This window comes from Schistocerca gregaria, chromosome 2, assembly GCF_023897955.1.
Source record: "Schistocerca gregaria isolate iqSchGreg1 chromosome 2, iqSchGreg1.2, whole genome shotgun sequence".
Lineage (NCBI taxonomy): Eukaryota > Metazoa > Arthropoda > Insecta > Orthoptera > Acrididae > Schistocerca > Schistocerca gregaria.
Genome location: NC_064921.1, coordinates 392151447 through 392169614, shown reverse-complemented (window position 1 = coordinate 392169614; position 18168 = coordinate 392151447). Strand labels below are relative to the sequence as shown.

At 38.5% G+C, this 18168-nt stretch overlaps 2 protein-coding genes across 7 annotated transcripts in view; one reads left to right on the top strand and one right to left on the bottom strand.

Annotated features, from left to right (window-relative positions):
• The window catches only part of LOC126321776 (uncharacterized), a 165369-nt gene that overhangs the window by 125625 nt on the left and 21576 nt on the right, over positions 1-18168 (bottom strand). The window lies entirely within an intron of this gene.
• LOC126321732 (protein regulator of cytokinesis 1-like) overlaps positions 1-18168 on the top strand; it is a 208369-nt gene that overhangs the window by 169071 nt on the left and 21130 nt on the right. For 2 of the 4 annotated variants that reach the window (XM_049994214.1, XM_049994211.1), the window contains exons 11-12: positions 11065-11205; positions 11364-11462. In XM_049994214.1, coding sequence (XP_049850171.1) covers positions 11065-11205; positions 11364-11462 — 240 coding nt within the window. Of the gene's footprint in view, positions 1-11061; positions 11206-11363; positions 11463-18168 lie in introns of all 4 variants that reach the window. The other 2 variants (XM_049994212.1, XM_049994210.1) reach the window with 1 other exon arrangement.

Sequence of the window (18168 nt, the reverse complement as noted above, 5' to 3'; positions counted from 1 at the left end):
GGAATGCTGTACTCTCGCAGCGTATGGTTGTCTGGTCAGACTATTTCCTTACCAGGGTACCAGAAGGCATTGAAAATTACTTGAAATTTCATGCCTGCAGCTGTCCAGAGTTTTAGTCCATATATGTCTGGTTTGTTTGGCATAAACTGGGTAATCGTGCAGGGTAACAGGTCATCAACTGCAACATTTTCACAAGAGAAAACTTGACAGTGGGAATGCTTGGAGTGTGGGAGGACTTTTTATTAAAGGGAAGGAATATGGTAAGTTTGTGGAACCTATTTCTTGTCATTTTATCCCTGATAAAATTAGATCCCTAAGAATGTGACAAAAAGTCACCCGAGCAAACAACGTAAGCACAAAAAGCACCTAGGATGTTCATGATACCAGTCATTGTCTACAGTGACACTGTCTCCGTGGTGTTTTTATTTCATATCAAGAATTTGATTCTGTCTGTTTTATATGAAACACAGCATAGGTTCATCTAAAAGAAGTCGGAAGTCACTGATGACAGTCATCCATTCGGTGGCAGACATATGCAATGAATCCTCCTCCCGTTCAGGCTGTTCAAAGCAGCTCTTCTTCCAGGTGACAGCATGTTAGCTACCATCCTTTCTGTTCCGTCTGTAGTTGCCACCTTCGCTGATGTACCTGATCTGTTGATTCCTGAGACAATTGAGGGGGAACTGAGATGGGACGTCTACTAACAGTAACACCTCCTACCTTTACAATCAGTTGTTTCTGGCAGAAATTAACTGAATCCAGTAAGCGACTTTCTGACTCAATATATGAGTTCTCAAGAGAACACAGTGTCCCTTACACTACCAAAACACATGCAAACGCACATGCAATTTATTTGTAGCTCTCCAGTCTTCTTAATCTATTTTTGTACTCACGGTGCCTTACATTGTATTATGTTGTAAAGTGCCTCATCAGCTTCATAATTTCTATTAATTTTGTTGTTGACAGCATACACAAATTAAACTTCACAGCCATGTTTACAAACACACTACTGGTCAACTGTTAACATTTCACATTGCAGTGAACAGAAGACAATTGACTTTTATGATCAAATCTACTGTGAGGCCCTAGATTTGATTATATTTATTTGAAGACAGGCGAGATTTGACGAAGTTCCCTATTAAACCATCAAACTTCTTTGACATATCAACTTTGACAAAGAAATATGATAGTGTAATACCAACCTAACTAAATTCTTTATTATGGAAACAAGAGTTAAAAGATGTCTTTGACCACTTTCTTTGATCCAATGTTAATTATAAGGCCACACATCAACATATGTTTAAACGCTGGAAAAGTGACTCTTGGGTGCAGGTCAAGTGTTTCAGAGTAAATAACGCTGATGTGTAAAACTTTTGCAAATACACTTTTTTGCAAATAATATCATTATTTTCCTTCCGTCTCTCCAATCTGGAGTCTGCTGCATTTGATGAGCTGTAATGGCAAAACACAAGATAACAGAGGAAGTAGTGTACTCCACATTAGCTGTGGACAGACAACTATTAAAAACAGCATAAAAATAATAGTACCTGAATAACTTCCTCTATGACATAATTTTCATACATAGAACGATATGAAGAATAGTTGTGACTGCAGGTAAAAAATCACAATAAAATAGAAGATATGAATGAGATCATTAGCTGTGCAGCAAATGTTAATTTGTGTAGTATGCCATGCTACCTACAAGCAAGCTCTCTCCAGTTTGATCAGGTTGTATATTCTGTAAGCACAGTGAAAGAGAGAAACATTCTTGGTTTCAATCACCCTCACTAAGTGGTTGTTAACGTAGAGCTAAAAATTCTTTCCTGGCTACCTGGTAAGTGAAATGCAATGATAATTATTTGTGGACTGATCTGTCTCTTGTTTCATGAGAGGAAGCTGTAGTTTGTTGTTGGTTTTTTTTTTCAGATTTGAGCAGTGTCTTTTTGACCAGAATTGGTTAAAAGTTTTGGAAAATGTCTTTGCATTGGCAGTTTAGTTGTTGCAGGCCGTAGTGTGAAAATTGTCATGGTCAGGAGCTACATTCTTTAGTACAGACAAGGTAGCTTTTAACTCCCATATTGGTAAGAGGTATATATGTCTGTATTAGTGAAATCAGTTTCTAGCTTCCCTTTCTTCATAGCTTCCTAGAAGTATTGAAAAGGGGGTGGTTCTTTTGCTGTTGTTGTTGTGCTCCAGAAATGTTGAAGCACAGTAATAGGTTCTCTACAGCAGTCAGAACTGGAATGCCTACAGTGTTGCCATCTGCCCATGACTGCAAAGAGATGACTATTGTTACACGAAAGCCCAGGCTGCCTTGTAAGTTTCCCTGAGAACTTCATTATCAGATTGTAAGTGAAACACTGAATTGTCAGTGGTGGGATCTACTCTGTAGTAAATGGTTTATCTGTAGTCAGAGATCATCAACTGGCAGAATAGCTTCTAGTTAAGTTTGCCAAGCTTCCATTTTGCCATGAAGATCCATTTATGTCTCATAAATGATGTGATTAATGTGAATGTGGTATAATAATGTGATCAGTTTTCTTAATTCAGTAACTCTCTCAATCACTAGGTCCATAGACGTGTGACCTCACAATCTTCACAAGACACTTTTAACTAATCATGATTTGTGAGAAACAGTCTTTATATAACCTACAGCAATATTTATGCACCCTAATCTGTCCCTATTCCTATTTAGTAAATGAAATACAAATTAATGTTTGAACATTACTCGTGACAAATTCACAGAAAGCTACGCATGGTTTGTTTTCATTCACCACTTCATTCCTAGGCAGAGTCTCAACCTCATACATGATGGTGTTCGCTTTGCTCGAGGTGGAGGACCAATTTGGAGCTGGCCGTCTGCACTCGCCTATTCAGCCTGTGAGTGAACAAGTGGCCATTCCTTCTGCAGGGTCAGAGCAGCATATCAGGGCAGAGGGTTTTAGTTATCGAGAACCCATAGGAAGATGGCAGCGAGGACTGGAAAGAAAGCCAATGCGCACTCGGTATGTCTGCCGGCATTGTTCATCCAAGATGTGGAGGCAGTCTTGCCTGTGTTTGTGAGGCATACATGGTGCAGTCATCTGCAAGTTGTGGCTCATGTCAGCACTAATGGCACCTTATGCACGTGTTCTGTGACCATCTTTACATACAGCATCAGTATAGAAATTGGGATTAGTGATAATGTCATCATAGGGACTATGGTTATGAAAGTTAACAAATTAGTCAAGAATGCTAAGAGAGTGTTTCTGATAGAAAGATCAGATAAACAGTTGTTAGCATCAAGATGGCATCATTTAGTTCCTGTATGATGGACATAGTAGAATTACGGGCAAAGTTGTAATAGATTGTAAATCATGCCCTGGATAAGTATGTGTCTAGTAAATGGATTAAGGATGGAAAAGAATCACTGAGATTTAACTACAAAATTCGGAAATGCTGAGAAAACAAAGGCTGTTGCATTCTCAGTTCAAGAAAGAATTACACACAAATGATGATAGGCAAAGATAAGTAGAGATTCGTGCATCTGTGAAAAGATCTATGCATGAAGCATACAACTACCACTGTCATACCTTGGCAAAAGGCCTGTCCGAGAACCAAGAAAATTCTAGTCCTGTGTAAAATTGCTAAGTGTGTCTAAGGCATCCATCCAATCACTCATTCACCAGTTTGATGTGGCAGTAGAAGATAGCAAAATTATATCCAAATATTTAAATTTTGTGTTTAAGAAAGTGTTCACACTGGAGAATCATACAAACATACCATTGTTTGACCATTGCACAGAGTACCATATGAATGATATAGTAATAAGCATCTCTGGTGTAGAGAAACAATTGAAAGACTTAAAAACAAATAAGCTGCCAGGTCCAGACGGAATCCCAATTCGGTTTTACAAAGGGTACTTATGTCATTGGCCCCTTATTTAGCTTGCATTTATCGCAAATCTCTCACCCAGCGCAGTCCCCTAAGTGACTGTAAAAAAAAGCGCTGGGGACTCTTGTGTAAGAAGGGTAAAAGAATGTTGTTGTTGTTGTTGTCTTCAGTCCTGAGACTGGTTTGATGCAGCTCTCCATGCTACTCTATCCTGTGCAAGCTGCTTCATCTCCCAGTACCTACTACAACCTACATCCTTCTGAATCTGCTTAGTGTACTCATCTCTCGGTCTCCCTCTACGATGGTAAAAGAATAGACCCACCAAATTACAGAACAATACCCTTAAAACCAGTTTGCGGCAAAATTCTAGATCATATTCTGAGTTAGAATATAATAAATTTCTTCGAGACAGAAAAGCTTCTATTCACTAATCAGGGTTTTAGAAGCAAGTGAAACTCAGTTAGCCCTTTTCTCAATGATATACTGTGAATTCTGGATTAACAGCAACAGGCAGATCCCATATTTCTGAAAAGCATTTGACACTTTGTCCCATTGTGGACTGTTAACAGAGGTATGAGTGTATGGAACAGGTTTCCGGATATGTGTGTGTCTCTCAAAGACTTCCTAAGTAATAGAACGCAGTATGCTGTCCTAAATGGAAAGTGTTCATCAGAGACAAGGGTACCGTCAGGAGTGCCCCAAAGAAGTGTGATAGGACCTCTCTTTATTGTCTTATACATACAGACGCTGATCAGTCAGAAAATTATGACCACCTACCTATGTAGGTATGTACACCTGTGGCATGGATAACAGCGGCAACACATTAAAGGAATGAGACCTTTGTAGGTTGCTGGAAGGAGTTGGCTCCACATCTGCACACACAAGTCTCCTAATTGCTGTGAATTCGGGGGGGGGGGGGGGGGGGGCAATTAGCTCTGAAACCACATTCAATCACATCCCAGGTGTGTTCGATCAGGTTCAGATCTGGTGAGTTGGAGGGCCAGAACATAAATTGGAACTCACCATTGTGTTCCTAGAACCACTTCAACACACTCCTGGCCTTGTGAAATGGTGCATTATCTTGTTGAAAAATGTCACTGCCATCAGGAAACATGATCATCATGAGGGAGTGTACGTGATGTGCAGCCAGTGTGTGATATGCCTTGGCTGTCGAGGTGCCTTGCACAAGCTCTGCATGACCGATGGATGCCCACATGCATGTTTCCAAGGACATAATGGAGCTGCTGCCAGCTTGTCTCTATCCAACAGTATAGGTGCCAAGGAGTTGTTCCATTGGAAGACTATGGATTTTCTATCTGAGACAGCAGATTCATGCCCTCACATTGGCGTGCGCGCGCCCACACACACACACACACACACACACACACATTCTGCCCAGCATTAAAGTGTGATGTTAGTTCCACCATAGTTAGCCACCTGTCCCATTTTAGCAGTCTGCTCGGCCTACATTGTCCAACCTCTGTAATGGTTTCTGGCTTCATCTTTGTTTCACCACATGTTGAAGACAATCACTACAGCACTTCTTGAACAACGAAGAAGTCATGCAGTTTTCAAAATGCTTGTGCCAAGCCTCTGGGCTAATCTCAGTCTGCCCTTGGTCAAACTCAGATAGATAACGCATCTTTCCCATTCTACACATGCACAGCATACTCACTGATACTACAAGCACTGTGCATGTGTCTGACTAGCAGTCGTTCCTTGCCAGGTGACACTGCTGTCACCTGGACTGGTTTATATTGATAGTAGTTTGGTGGTCATAATGTTCTGCCTGGTCAGTGTCAGTGATCTAGTGGACAGGATGGTCAGCAATGTCGAAGTTGAGTGACTGTAGGAGGATACCAGATAACTTAGACAAAATGTCCAGTTTGTGTGATGAATTGCAGCTAGCTAGGAAAATGTAAGTTAATGCGTACGAGGAGGACAAACAAACCCGTAATGTTCAGTTACGGAATTAATAGTAGTGTCCTGCTTGACTCAGTCACGTCATTTAAATATTTAGGTGCAATGCTGGAAAGTGATATGAAACAGAACAAGCATTTGAGGATTGTGGTAGGGAAGGTTAATTGTCAACTTTGGTTTATTGGGAGAATTTTGGTACAGTGTGATTCGATAGATTAAAGGAAGACAGCAAAGCAATTCAGAGGCGAGCAGCTAGATTTGTTAGTGCTGGTTGTGAACAACATGCAAGTATTACAAAGATACTTCAGGAACACAAATGGGACTCCCTGGAGAGAAGCAGATGTTCTTTCCGAGCAACACTATTGAGAAAATTCAGAGAACCAGTATTTGAAGCTGACTGCAGAGAGACTCTACTGTTGCCCACATACACCACAAAGATAAGATATGAGAAATTAGGGATACGGGGGCATATAAACGGTCATTTTTTCCTTGCTCTATTTGCAAGTGGAACAGGAAAGAATATGACTAGTAGTGGTACAGGGTACCCTCCATCGTCCACCGTACAGCGGCTTGCGGGGTTTGTATGTAGATGAAGATATAGATTGTTTGGATGGGAACAGATTAGACCCAAGATACAGTCCAGACTTAACAATGAGTAATTTTCACTTGTACAACTACTTAAGACAATTTTCACTTGTACAACTACTTAAGAGTTTCTCAGCAGCAAATGCTTCACAACAGATGACAACATGAAAGCAGCGGTTAGAAACAGGTTATTCTTATAGGCGGGAGACATCAATGACATAAGGATACAAAAGCTCCTAGAATGTTATCATAGATGTATGAACAAATAAGAAAAATCTGTACAAAAATGAAGAAACATGTAAGGAATTAAATAAAAACAGTTTTTTGAAAAATCTGTGACGATTCAATTTTATAATAAGTAAACCTTATTTTCCGAATCACCCTCATAATGTCTAAATTTCTTACCCAACACTGTGTTTGCATAGATAAACTCATTCAATTTCAGAGAGAGAGAGAGAGAGAGAGAGAGAGCACGATATAACTTTAAGTAATGTGCCTGAGTGTCTACTGTACTCAATTGGGGCCAACACACTGAAGCACTAACAATTACCAGCTAATGAGAAATATTACTTATGTTGTTGTTTACCTCTCCAGTATCGGTATAGGCTCTAGAACAATAATACAGCTTGCACCAAAATTAAGATGACAAAGAATAATCAATTTGGTTACAGTGAAATGCCTCATCATCAGATCAGATGAAATGAAGTGTTGTGAATTTCTGCAAGACTGATATCCATACATATTAAGAATAAGAAATGGTCAAATTTTGTAACACAGGTAACAAACAAATTGTATATGCTGTACTAGAGTTCATAAATTAGCCCCTCGTCCCCACATAGCAAAAGAAGAGTGTGTGGGAAGCTCTGTAGTGTTGATGTGTTTGTGTATGAACAAATGGAAGCATATTAGACAGTCATATAGGAACAGGATCAGGAATTATAACCCAGCAGAACAGTTTGCCATTCCACTTCCCCTCAAGATTAATGGCCAGTGTGTGTGTGTGTGTGTGTGTGTGTGTGTGTGTGTGTGTGTGTGTGTGTGTGTGTGTCATACAGGGGTGCTTGGCAATGAGTCGTCAGATAATCCAGCTAAGAGACAAGGGCACTCACTGTAAACAACAGTCTGCTGTAAAATAACTATAGGTTAGCAAAGAGTAAACTAATTGCGGGAGAAGAGTTTAGAAACGAATAGGAGACTGACTGCAACAGACACAAGACATAGTGTCCTGTGATCTTCAGTGATTAAATTGCCACTATCAGTGAACTTAGTAGTTACATTAACAGGTCCTGAAAAAGCAAAAAGCTGTTACAAACTTGTCAGAATAACATAAGGTACACTTTTGAACTTGTAAAAGAGAGGACAAGACTATTGATCATGTTACTTTTTCTGCAATAACTTAATGATTTGACCGTCAATCATAGGAAACAAATAATCGAAAAAGGAGTAAACTGAGCCATCAATAAACCATATGTAGTTCTTAAATTCACATAAACTTGTGACAGTGTATATGGTTCAGCAAGATTTTTGTGTACATGATTATCTGCTATCTTTAAAAAAAGTATGTTGCCATTAAAAAATAACGGTACAGTTTGATGGTTCCACATCAAACTGTTGGACCAAAAAATTTTGCGTGTATTGTACTGGCACCCTCGTAAAAAGTGATGCAACTTTTATTTAACAATTACGTTGTTTCGGCCTACTTTCATTTTTGTGTTTTTTGTACTGCACCAAATGTTATGAAATGTTGGATGGCACAGTGATGGCCCCATCACTGTGTCTGGCAGTCGTGAATTTCTCCATGGAGCACTTAGAGGAGCAGATTATGAACTTGGAGGCATTATGTCAATCTTGCTTCCTAAGGCACGTCAATGACAGCTTTCTGATATGGCCTCACAGTGACAATACATTGCAGCAGTTCACTGATGACATGAATGGTGCCCACCCAACATTAAATTTACCATCGAGATGGAGAAGGATGACAAGCTACCATTCTTCTATGTTTTAAATGAGTGGAAGGCAGGAGGCCGGCCTGGTCATTCATTGTAGAGGAAACCAACTCACACTGATCGGTAAGACACGAGATATATTGTGCCCTGTTAAATATGACATAGCTCTTCATGTGCCCGGTGTGTATCGTGTCCCTTGCAAAAGCACCTGCATCTACATTAGATCAGACAACTAGCACAGTTGCAGAGTGTTGTACCAAGCACAAGCATCATATTAAACCAAGGGAGCATGACAATTTGTTATACAGAAACTATTCTGTGAAAAAAATAGATTGTGTAGTATGGCTTTTTATGTACGCTTCATAATGAATTGCCTGTCTTCTTGTTAATTGCCTTAGTTACTGTGATATTTCGAGATTATGTACCTCACAACAACAAATTCGAATAGTTTGCAGCGAAAAATACAGATCATGGGTCACCATGAGTTTGCATTCAGTGCATGTTAGCTCATACTTCGCTGCATATGAAATATAGGTAATATATTGAATTTTTCTCTTGACTCAAGAGGACATTACATCTGTCTTCAGTCTTGAGAAAATCCTGCACTCACTTTGCTCACACAAGCAACGATACGACTGTAGTTATATTTTTGGTGGAGGGCCATCGGTAGCTGGTGAAAGAAAAAAATTAGACGGGTTTTCATAAAGCATACCATATCTTTTTAAATCGTTCAGGATATTGAAACATATTTTTGGCAGATGGTAGCTCACATTTGGTTAGTATGCTGAACTTTTTCACTACACAGGTAATTCTAGATTTTATAATTACAGGTTTTTTTCAGTGGAATATTTTCATGGTTATATATATAGAAGACTATAGCTTGTTGGTGAAAGAAAAAATTATATGGGTGTGCAACAACATGAGTAAAAAGATTACGGGAGTATTAACCCTTAGTAAACTGTGCAGTTTCTTGATAAATAGCTTATGAACTAATTAACAATTTGCATTTTCACTTACTGTTGAAGTTTCCTAAATTAAAGTGGTACAGAAATAATTTTATAACATTTTTTTAATGTCAATTGTGTTCTTTGTGTTTTTTTGTTGTTGTTGTTGTCGTCGTCGTCGTCGTCGTCGTCCCCCCTTCCCCCTTCCCCCCTCCCACCCCGTTGATGATTTCATTTCACATCGGCAAATCATGCATATAGTTTTGAGATTTTGCATTTATTTGTTTGTTTATTCTGTGAGATTTTGGCTCTGAGGATCCTTCCTATTGTATTCATCTGATAATGCATGACAGTTAATGGGGATACAGTTTCATAGTAGACATCATTGCTTTAAATTTGCAATGTGTCACACTGTGTTTCCTTTTTGTTTGTACAGAAAAGCAATTCTTCAATTTTGGCATTTGTTTTATTATTTTGATTATTGTTTTGCCTCTAAAAAAAATCTTCAGTTGCAAAGACTTGAAATTATTTTCAGAAAAAGTACTTCTCAATGTTGTAGTCTCACTCCACTACAGTGTTTTCATCCTCTGTCATTGTTTCATCTGCTGTTGATGCAACTGAAGTCTTACCTTCGACCTTAACCAGCTTGTCTGTTTGGTTTTTAATATTCAGAGCACTATAACCAAAGATTTTTAGGTTGTTTTTCCTCCATATCCCTACTAATCACGTACAAGGAGTGATCCTTCTAATATGCTTCTCTCTCGCTTTTCCTTTTTCAAATTTAAATAAAAGTTTTATTTCGGGTGATAGGGAAATCAGTGCTGCAACATATTCTGTTCTTGAGGTAAGAATATGAGTACCGTCAAGTTCATGAAAGACCTAAAACTTCTGGAACTTACTTTGATAAATGCACATGTATTTTGCTTACCAAAACTAGATAGTGATTTCTGTAGACATTTTGTATAAGCAATGAAAAAGGTCAGTTTGACATTGTGATTCATACTCCAAATGCAAGACTAAAGATTATTATTTCATGCTAACAATGTAAGGAAAAGATAAATTGCTACTTAACATAAAGATGACACACTAATTTGCAGACAGCCACAATTAAGACACTTACACATTAGCTTTTGGCCACAGCCCTTGGATGAAACACACACACACACACTTCTTTGTTTTTCTTAAGAGGGCTGTCGTCGAAAGCTTATATGTAAGTTGCTTCCTAATTGTTTTTGTCTGAAACTTAACATGTCATCTATATGGTAAGTAGCAATGTATCTTTTCCTTACATTGTGGTTTTGCGTTGTACAAGAGAACTGAAAAATGAAGTACCCATAGTGAAAAGTACAAGAATGAGATGTGATGCCAAACAGTGGGAACTCCCAGTTGGCATACAAACAATATTAGGAAAAGGATAGATTGGTACTCAGTTTAAAGATAACCCATTGAGTTGCAGACAGGCAGACCAGCAAGCAAGCATGCTTCATGCACACTTGATCACACTACTGGCAGCAAATCACCGGAACATTTAACTTTATTGCTGGAGATGGGGCAGAGAATCAATTAGACTTAGAATTAAAAATATCATTTATCCTCTCATAGTTTCCAGATTATGTGTGTTTATGTTAGCTATAGTTTGAAATCTGAATAGCTTGCCAATTTACATAAAGTTTCCTCTGCTGCTCCTGGAGCCCCACTCTCCTCCGCTAAAATGAACAGAACTGTTGAGACAGGGTTTTATTTATTTGATGAATATTTTAGTAACTTATTAACCATTATAATTTTGCTTTCAGCAGAAAAAACAGCCCTCATCAAAAGAAAGTGGTGGAATGAAACGAAAATTGGATTTTGAAAGTACATCATCACACAAGAAACAGCAGTTCGCATACCGGCCAAAACCACATGAATTAGTGCCCCAGAGAGACTGTCGTAATAATGTGAGTTTTGTATTGTGTGTTATAAATTAGGTTAAAAATTTAACTGGTAAGACATATACAAATAAGGTAAGTTATTTTTGAGAGATTTGCAATTAGATACAATTTATCAAACTTTCTTTCTTTATTTATTTGTTTCTTTTTATTTCCTAATCTTTCAGGTGACACGTCGTAGGCTGCTGTCACCACTGCCAAATATGAATGAAACATTTGTTTCTGGGATTGGGGAGATCGATGGTGGAACGTATTCTGTTTTCAAGGTAAGAGAGCATCACCTAGTTCATTAAGACCTGAAAATGCTGGAACTGGATTATTCTCCACTGTAGCAGATGTGATTTGACTACTTTAGTTTAACTCGATTCTTTAAAATACAGCTACAGGAATACTCCAGTAGATCTAGTACAATTCTGAAATAAAATGGCTGATTGATGGAAAATGTTCATGACTAAGGAAAGTCTTCACTGAATAGTGAAAGGAGGGCAACATCCAGTGGCTACCATGTCTCATCGGATGGTGCTGTTTGTGGTTATATGCCAAAGTTGTAGGATAGCTTGGCCATATCCTGTGGTGTCACTTGTGGGTTGCATGTTTGGGGTATTACGTTGTTTATGCTGTGTCAGTCATGTTACTTTCATTAAATGCATCTGGCTTCATAAGATTGAGTAAATTGTACAGATCCGAACATATTTCCTTTTTGTAGCATCATTATAAAATTAGTTTGCTTTATTGTTTTCTCGTGGTGTGGAGGTTCTTGAAACAGTACATTGTAGAAACAAGGAAACCAATTCCAGGTTAATTATTTGCACTGTATAAGTAATTTATCTATTATTTAAAATAGAAAGAAACTTCCACATGGGAAAAATATATTAAAAACAAAGATTCCAAGACTTACCAAGCGGGAAAGCGCCGGCAGACAGGCACAATGAACAAACCACACAAACACACACACAGAATTACTAGCTTTCGCAACTGATGGTTGCTCCTTCAGGAAGGAGAGGGAAAGACGAAAGGATGTGGGTTTTAAGGGAGAGGGTAAGGAGTCATTCCAATCCCGGGAGCGGAAAGACTTCCCTTAGGGGAAAAAAAGGACAGGTGTACACTCGCGCGCGCGCGCGCACACACACACACACACACACACACACACACACACACACACACACACACACACACACACACACACGTTCTTGTGACTACTGCTGCCAGCAATTGTGTACAGTGCTACAGTCCTACCACGTCTTCCTGTAGTATCACAGAAGGAATAACCACTTTCTCATAGCTCTATTACATGACTCTGTACAGACTCAGTGACGTGTTGATAACTGCATTTTTGTCGCCATAAAGGCATTCTTGACTAACATCAACTTATCGCATCCAATCTGAAAGGTAACTAACGCACTCAACCATTACAACATGTATTTGGAGCAAACCCGATTTGCATAATCATAGTGGTGCTATTAGTGCCACTCTTATGCAACTGGCACAAAATTTCAATAGATGTCATCTTTCAGATGTAGAAGCATGCCTACAGAGTTTCATGAATGTCACACGACTCCTTGGTGTTGCAGTGTATTTGTGACACAAGTCAACTAAGCAAGGCAGAAGTACAAATTTAAATATATACAAGATCAGCTGTCTATTTCAAATAGCTCATCCCACAGCTGGTATTAATCAGTGGATCTAGAACTGGGTTTTCAGAAAAATTTTAAAGAAGCTTTCATGTCGCTACACCCTTTCAGATTCTTGTGCATCTTACTTGTGACCAGCATGAAAGTAAGTTCAGGACCAGAGAAGCTGAGATGTGGAACTAAAAAGGAACTATATCTACAAAAACCAAAAAAGCTGTCAAAAAGTTGAAATTGACTACATTAGATCTCAAATGGGTACAAGTACTCTCTGCACTCTTTTTATGGGTATTACGCAAGTCATACTGACATCAGTGTTGACCCATTAAACCATTATAATATGTTTTATAGTAGACACTGGTTCAACTACAATCTATGCCTGCATATTAGTGATAGTGGACAAAGTTTTGTGTGTTAGTGACCTAAGGACGTAGCTAGAAATTAGTTTTATTACTGTCTGTTATGGTATTTAGTCACCTGGATTTATTCATGAAGCTCTGCAAATTGGGTGTAATAAGTATGGAATATAACAATAATCACATGATTCTTCTCCACTCATGCTCATAAATTAAGGATAATGCTGATACATGGTGAAACAATGCTCTGGTGGGCAGTTTGTGTGTTTAAATCACCTCGGGTTATGATCATGCGGTGCATTTGACCTGCAGTTGCCTGTGGGTGGTGCTGGCAGCAGTCCACATATGCAGAGGTATGTTGGTGCATGTCGGAGTGTGGTACAGCAAGTAAGTGTGAAGACATATTCAGATGTGCTAATGCTGACTGTGTGTTGAAAATGGCTCAAAGAATACATATTTATGACCTTATGAGGGGTAGAATACTAGGGCGACTGGAGGCTGGTCAAACACGGCAGGTGGTAGCATGGACCCTCCGTGAGCCACACAGTGTGATCTCAAGATTATGGCAACGATTCCAGCAGACAGGAAACATGTCCAGGCACTACAGTACGGGACGTTCACAGTGTAAAACACCACAAGAAGACAGATATCTCACCATCAGTGCCTGCAGATGGCCATGGAGTACTGCAGGTAGCCTTGGTTGAGACCTAACCACAGCCACTGGAACAGTTGTCTCCAGACACACAGTCTACAGTCGATTAAACAGACATGGTTTATTCGCCCGTAAAGCCTGGTGTCAAGAACACAGTACATAGTCATTGGAACAGTGGTCCCAGATATGTTCACGCGGGAGTCCAGGTATAGTGTGAACAGTGATTCTCGCCGGGTTTTCATCTGGCATGACCCAGGAACCAGATACCAACCCCTTAATGTCCTTGAAAGAGACCTGTATGGAGGTCGTGGTTTGTTGGTGTGGGATGGGATTATAATTGGTGAACGTACACCCCTGCCATGTCTTTGACAGAGGAACTGTAATAGGTAAGGTGTATCTGGTCATCATTTTGCACCAGTATGTCCGCCTTTTCAGGGGTGCAGTGAGTCCCACCTTCCTCTTGATGTATGATAATGCGTGGCCCCACCAAGCTGCCATCGTGGAGGACTACCTTGAAACAGAAGGTATCACGCAAATGGAGTGGCCTGCCTGTCCTCCAGACCTAAACCCCATTGAGCACGTCTGGGATGTTCTAGGTCGACGTATCGCTGCACGTCTTCAAACCCCTAGAACACTTCAGGAGCGCCAACAGGCACTGGTGCAAGAATGGGAGGCTGTACCCCAGCAGCTGCTCAACCACCTGATCCAGAGTATGCCAACCCGTGTGCATGGTGATCATATCCCATATTGATGTCGGGGTACATGCAGAGGAAACAGTGGCGTTTTGTGTGTTGGGTGTGTTCCCTATGTGCCCATGCTATTACTACCAGTTTTGTGTAGTGTCACATGTGTGGGTCCACATTTTGCAATTATCCTTAATTTATGAGCATGAGTGTACTTATTTGGATTGTAACTATTAACAATTTGGGGACATTTATTGTGTCAGGCACTGTCTTGTGACACAAATTTTGGCATTATGGATAAAAAGGAGGAATCACTAAAGTGATAAGACAAATAAAGCATGTACAACCATTCAATGTTACCTCTGTGAAGCCTGAAAAACCTCACCTGCTCTTTGATCAAAATATCAAAATCTGGTTTGCCCTTCATAGAGGATATTCTTTGCATTCAACAAAGTGGAAACATTGAAGGAGATCAAGATTTTGGTGAGAAGGCATTGATATAACATGTCTTCCATGTGTCAAGACCTGAACATTGATTAGTGAACATAAAAAGAAAGATTTATCATCTATGTGTAACTTTTTGGTTGAAAAACTTGTGTGTTTGCAAAGAATTTTGTACTTCAAATTAAGAATTTCATTGATAATGTCATCGTCATTTTTTTCTTTCATTCAATGTTTTATCGATAGCATGATGTACTTGTCTTAATCATTGTACTTGAATTTAGTTGTTTTGGATGAATTTTGTTGTTTTGCTAGCAGTTTATAGAATTTACTGGCACGTTTTTTCCTCTTCCCCTGCAAAATTTAGCTTTCCCATTAAATTCTGTAAGTGCCACCCAAAAACTTTGCTTGATTCAGTGCTATTTGATATATATTTTATAACCTCCCCTTTCCTTTCCATTGGGCCATAAAATTAAAAGTGTGAGCGTCAGTTATTGCTATACTCCTGGCCAGTACCCGTCCTAAAATAATTTTTCAACATTTCACACTTTTTAAGTACTACTCTGTGTAATATCCTACATTATGCAGCCTCAGGTCTCTTCTATAGAAACTAAGTCTTCTTGAATTCCATTTAAAAATATTAGAGCGAATCCGTTGTACTTGAAATGCTATAAAGTGCTGTTACTTTTGTATGATTTGTTTCTCCTATCACAACTTTAGTATGAATAGATATCAGCATCCCATTTGGTTGTCACTTGTAGGCACAGTAGTGTCTTCCCTAGTGGCTAAATTGCACTTGAATGTTTGTCAGTTCTTTCATGTTTGCTGTTACTGAATAGGGTATTCCATTTCCAGTCAGATGAAAAGTAAGAAAACTGACTTCATTTCTTTATAATCATTAATAATTTCTATATGTGGCAGTTAGTGTAAAAGAACACAAAAATCTTTCAAGAAGTTATTCTATTAAAAGAGTATTAGTTCTTGAGTTAAAATTTGATAAAATTTGTCTCATTTCCTGTACGAGACACTATCTGCTGTGTAACTCAGGAAATTCAGATCAGATTTCAGTGAAAAGTAATTCATTTTGAAGCTGAGTGTCTTTTGTTGATGGGGGTATATTACAGTAATACAGTTATTAGAAACCTTTATTTCTGTGTTAAACACAAACACAATTTTCATAAAGATTGGATTCAACCTCTTTTTATACTCATTGGTTTAAGTTTCATGGAGTTGCAGAGTCCCTTGTCTGAAATGCGCGTTAAAATTAATCCAGCACGTCCCTGAACTGAGTGACCTCCTTGTTGGCAACAAGCTTTAGATTTTGTGCGTGTTGTTTTCTGTTTACGAAAACTGCTAACTTAAGTGTTTTACGCAATATTGTGTTGCAAATTTTATTTGCCGTAATTTTGTAGTGATTATAAATAATAAGTTTCCCATTAGAACATGAATATCTCTTAAACATAGTTTTGCTAAAGAGCTAATTGTGTTAGAAAGAAACAAGAACAATTAATTGCTTCGGATTTTTTAAACAGGCAAAATTTAAATTGTTTTAATTTTGTATTTTGAACAATACAAGTAAGAGTAATTTAGGCATTTTTCACTTTGTGCGTTTCTTGTGCTTTCCTATATTTTACACTTTCCTGCATTTTACACTTTTTTGGGTCGGTCTGCTAAAAAGTTTAAAATGGAAGTTTTACTGTAATTCTGAACTCTTCAATCCCTTTTGTAATGCTCATCATCTCGGAATGTGGTCAGTTTTCGAACTGTTTTATACATAAGCCAACTGCCAGTAATCAACAATATTCAGTCTTCTTTCAGATTGTGACATAGCAATTCTTCAGTGCCAGTACAATTTTATTCACAACAGCACTTGGCATATTTAGCATCAGCCCTGATTTAAAATTAAATCTCTTTAAAGTAGTTAAACATTAAAACTATATTGTTCACAAGGATGCATTATTCCCTTCATCCCTTATGGTTGAAATTGGTAATCAACTACATTTACAATGCAACAAGTGCTGTATCTATTAATCCTTATGTTTTCCCTTGTAAAGATTAATCCTACTTCACTCAATCTGCTTGTATCCTAAACTACACAGCACCATATTAATTACTAATTTTAAGCCATGTAGTAATTATAATCTGGTTTCTTGTATCTTTATTCCTTAGATCAATACCACTTGTTGATCTGGATGTCCTAAGAGTCACCAGACCATTTTCTTAGCAAGTATTTAAACTTCATTTTTGCAATGTGCATAGAGAATTGACACAAACAAATACTGCTCATCATATCTCGCATTTTATGCCTGTTGTCAACAGAAAGCATTGGTTTGTTTCCATTTACAAAGAAAATTATTGTTAAAGCAGAATTTTATGTGCCAGTTCGATGCAGTGGTCCCAAATTAGTCTACTGTGATATTCGGTTTTGCATTACATATAAACATGGACAGTAAAAACATGAAGAATAATCAGTAGTCCAGCAGCGACTGAACAGCACTGTTGCTTGGCAGTAGCACACTGCTATGTCAGGCAAACAAAGGCTTAACAATCTTTATTAATACATATCTCTAAAACAAATATGGTACTAATCTGGGCCCACTCTGTGGAATGGGCATATAAAATTCTACTTTACGCTGTTCTGTTTATAACATGAAACAAATTGATGCCTTCTGTTGACATTGGGCATTGCTGGGAAGGTGTGATAAGCAGTATTCGTGTGGGCTAACTCAAGCTACACATTGCGGTAACTAAATTTCATTATTCCATATTTTGACAGGTGGTACCATGGACCAAAACAGAGAACATTTGTCCATGGATACAGCATGCAGTAAACATCTGTTAATGTTGTTACTGTAAACCATACTCCTCTACTAGCGGAACAGTTTGTGTTGTGATAAGTTTGTGAAACGTTTTTACATCATAGTTCTGGCTTTGCACTTACCAGCATAATGGAAGCCTGTTATTCCACACAGGGAATGGTAGACATGATCTTCTGATGTAGTGTAGCAAATTGAATCAACTGTGAAGCCTGTGTTTTGTATGCTGAAAAATATCCAGAATGCAGGATACTGTCCGCACAATTATTGAGCAATGTTTTCCAGCAACTAACAGATTCTGCCTCTGTAGTTGGAATAGTGGAAGATCATGGTAGAACTCACACCGTTCATACTCCTGTTGTGGGGAGTTGATGTTTATTGCAATGAGTGGAAGAA